The 3,111-nt window shown below is 39.1% G+C and overlaps 1 protein-coding gene across 1 annotated transcript; it reads left to right on the top strand.

Annotated features, from left to right (window-relative positions):
* Positions 1–339: 339 nt before the first annotated feature.
* On the top strand, positions 340–1,413 carry LOC149196737 (uncharacterized). Its single transcript, XM_089408411.1, has one exon. It carries the CDS (start codon positions 340–342, stop codon positions 1,411–1,413), a length of 1,074 nt encoding a protein of 357 aa, XP_089264537.1.
* The last annotated feature ends 1,698 nt before the right edge of the window (positions 1,414–3,111 follow it).

Raw genomic sequence — 3,111 nt, 5'->3', positions numbered from 1 at the left:
ATATGAACAACTGTTGGAAATTAATGCTTACATTCCATATTTGAGAAATTGGTTTGTGATGGTTGAGAAATTCTCTCAACCACTCTCTCTAAATTAGGAATAAGTTGGATCTCAAAAACTCTATTTAATAGAGTGATCTGAATGTAATCCGTGTGTGAGTGTCTTTGCACATACACCATTTGTGCATAATATATGTTTGAGTTTTTGTGATTGTGTGATTTTAGCTGTTTCTATCATGGTATCAGAGCACAAGATCAGAGGCCTGTGTATTGTGAGTCCAAATCCATTTTTTTTTGTTTGTCCATCATAATTGACATTGTTTTTTATTTCTGTTTTTTAATGCCCAGTGCTGAACGCAAACGCGAGACAAGTATGCTGGACCTGCCAGAGAGCTGTATATCTGCCATTTTCTCCTTTACTATGCCGCGCGACATTAGCAGACTGTCAGTTGTCTCCAAGCTCTTCAAATCTGTGTCCTATTCGGACGATCTCTGGAACAAATTCCTTATGCCTGGCTTTATCCAAATTGCTTATTATTACTATTTTTCAAACGGTTCGATGCCCAAAACTTCTTTAAACAGTACAAGTGATATAGCATCTGTGAATCTTTTTAGAGAAAATGGAACGAAAGGGGTGTCACCAATATGGTCGGATCTGAAGATAATGGTTGCAGAAGCGAAGAAAGTGATGGGAATTCGGAGCTTTCAGATATTTGTAGCTCAAGGGGTCATGGGATCATTTCCATGGTCGGCTCTATCGTTTGTACCCATGTGGCTGGAGCTCATTGGCTTCTCTCATGAAGAGACTGCATTTCTGATGACTCTGTTTACCGTGGGGTGTTCCCTGGGTGGATTGTTTGGAGGGCGAATGAGGGACGTTATTGCCAGACGCCTTCCAAATGCTGGAAGGATTATTCTTTCGCAAATAAGTGCAGGTCTGGCTATTCCTTTGAGTGCAGTTCTGCTGCTAGTTATGCCTCGTGATCCTTCTACTGGGTTGGCACATGGCCTAATGTTTTTCATCATGGGAATCTTCATATCATGGAACGGAGCTGCCACCAACAATCCCATATTTGCAGAAATTGTACCTGAAAAGGAAAGAACAACTATCTATGCCTTGGACCGATCATTTGAAACAATCCTCTCATCCTTTGCTCCGCCAGTGGTTGGCATTCTGGCCCAACATGTACACGACTCCAGATTCGAGGTACTTGCGGAATTAACAGTGGTTTCGTGGTTGGAGGTCCGTGGTCAAATCGACTGCAGGCTTTTGTCTTCGGATACCAACTACAGAGTGGTGTTTGTCCTTAAATTCAGAGAACGTCAGTTTGGGTGGACAATGCCAGTTACTTTTTCAGTTACAACGCCGGATAGAGAACAGATGGAAAATACATTTGTGATTATATTAGTTTAATTTCCATTATTATAAAATGTTTTGAAGAAATCAAGAAGTAGTAGTAAGGCTCAATATGGATGGTTGTCCAGATAGTATGGCAGTTGCGGATCTAGGGAAGGATCCCTCAATAGTGGTAGACGTGGTGGTTTCCTAATGAGGTTATTCGACAGATTGGGATGTTGTCCAGTAATTGACTTCGAGAGGTCCTGTATTCGGGAGTTGAGGAAGGGAACTCGGGAATCCAACTTGCCAACTACACCTTTCCGAGGGTTATGAGGCAACTTGATGGAGCATCTACTGATAAGCTTGATTATTTTGTTATTTTCATGTAATGTAATCATTAAGGGGGGGTGTTGGAAATTAATGCTTACATTCCATATTTGAGAAATTGGTTTGTGATGGTTGAGAAATTCTCTCAACCACTCTCTCTTAATTAGGAATAAGTTGGATCTCAAAAACTCTATTTATTAGAGTGATCTGAATGTAATCAGTGTGTGAGTGTCTTTTCACATACACCATTTGTGCATAATATATGTTTGAGTTTTTGTGATTGTGTGATTTTAGCTGTTTCTATCAACAACTATATTCCAGTGTAGTTGGGCTTGTTTCAGAAGCTAAAGTACCTGGTTCTAGGAAAAATACCACTTCAATTAGGTAATTTGACACAGCTTACACATCTAGGTATTTTTAGCTTTAGTATTTCTAGTTCTATTCCTTCAAAAATATTCAAACTTCCCCTCTCTTATCTATCTCTTCATGCTACTCTCACATGGAGGAGCTTATCGTGATTGCATATTTTTTAAGCTAGTTGATGTGGCCAACGGGCCCCATCCGTCTCTGTTACGAATTTTGTTAATACTGTCAATATTCCGACACTTCACAACTCCCTTGATTTTCGACACCTATAACACCTGACTCCCATAAGCTAATACAGGTGGTGGATAATACATGAACTTAAATTCATTCAATGTTACCTCTGCACCAAAGGATTTCAAAATTCAAATGCTTTCCCTGTTGAGATTTCAAATTGAAAAATTAAGCGCTAAATTTCTACAGTTTGCTGAATAGATAATAGATGCCTCTCTACTTTGTTTTGAGCCTCTCCCGATGTGGCATGGGCGCCATCCCCCACTATAACAACATCCAAGTTAACTCCATAATGCACATAAGCAAGAGGCTCCTCATGGCGAGATCTCTTCTCCATCTGAAGGTTGCGGCTGCGGGTGCTCTTTCTCGAGTAGGGGGACGTGGATATGATTTGAGATCAAATGTAGGCATTCAAGCTATGTAAGCTCCCTTCACAACGCCACTAAAATCCCCTCCAATAACATATTATGATCTCAACACTTTTAAAATCAAAGTTTATATTGGGAATAAAATACTAATTTACTTGATTCTGTTCAACACTTTTAAAATCAATGTTTATATTGGGAATAAAATACTAATTTACTTGATTTTGTTCAACGCTTTTAAAATCAACGTTTATATTTGGAATAAATTACTAATTTACTTGATTCTGTTATCTTTTACTTGATGTTACTTTGCAGGCGAGGATACACAGAGTACCATTGAAGGAAGAAAGTACAGGATTAATTCGAGCATAACCAAAACAAGTTGATACGGTTATTAAAAGAGGTTTTGGAGGTCGGATCCTGTAATGGATTACCATATCACAGAATATCACTTTGGTGAAGCCGATGTAGCTAAACAGAGAAA

This window comes from Pinus tabuliformis, chromosome 2_2 (genome assembly GCF_031772625.1).
Source record: "Pinus tabuliformis cultivar Carrire ecotype Pingquan chromosome 2_2, CPIR1, whole genome shotgun sequence".
Taxonomy (NCBI): Eukaryota; Viridiplantae; Streptophyta; class Pinopsida; order Pinales; family Pinaceae; genus Pinus; species Pinus tabuliformis.
This window is presented reverse-complemented; position numbering and strand designations above follow the sequence as displayed.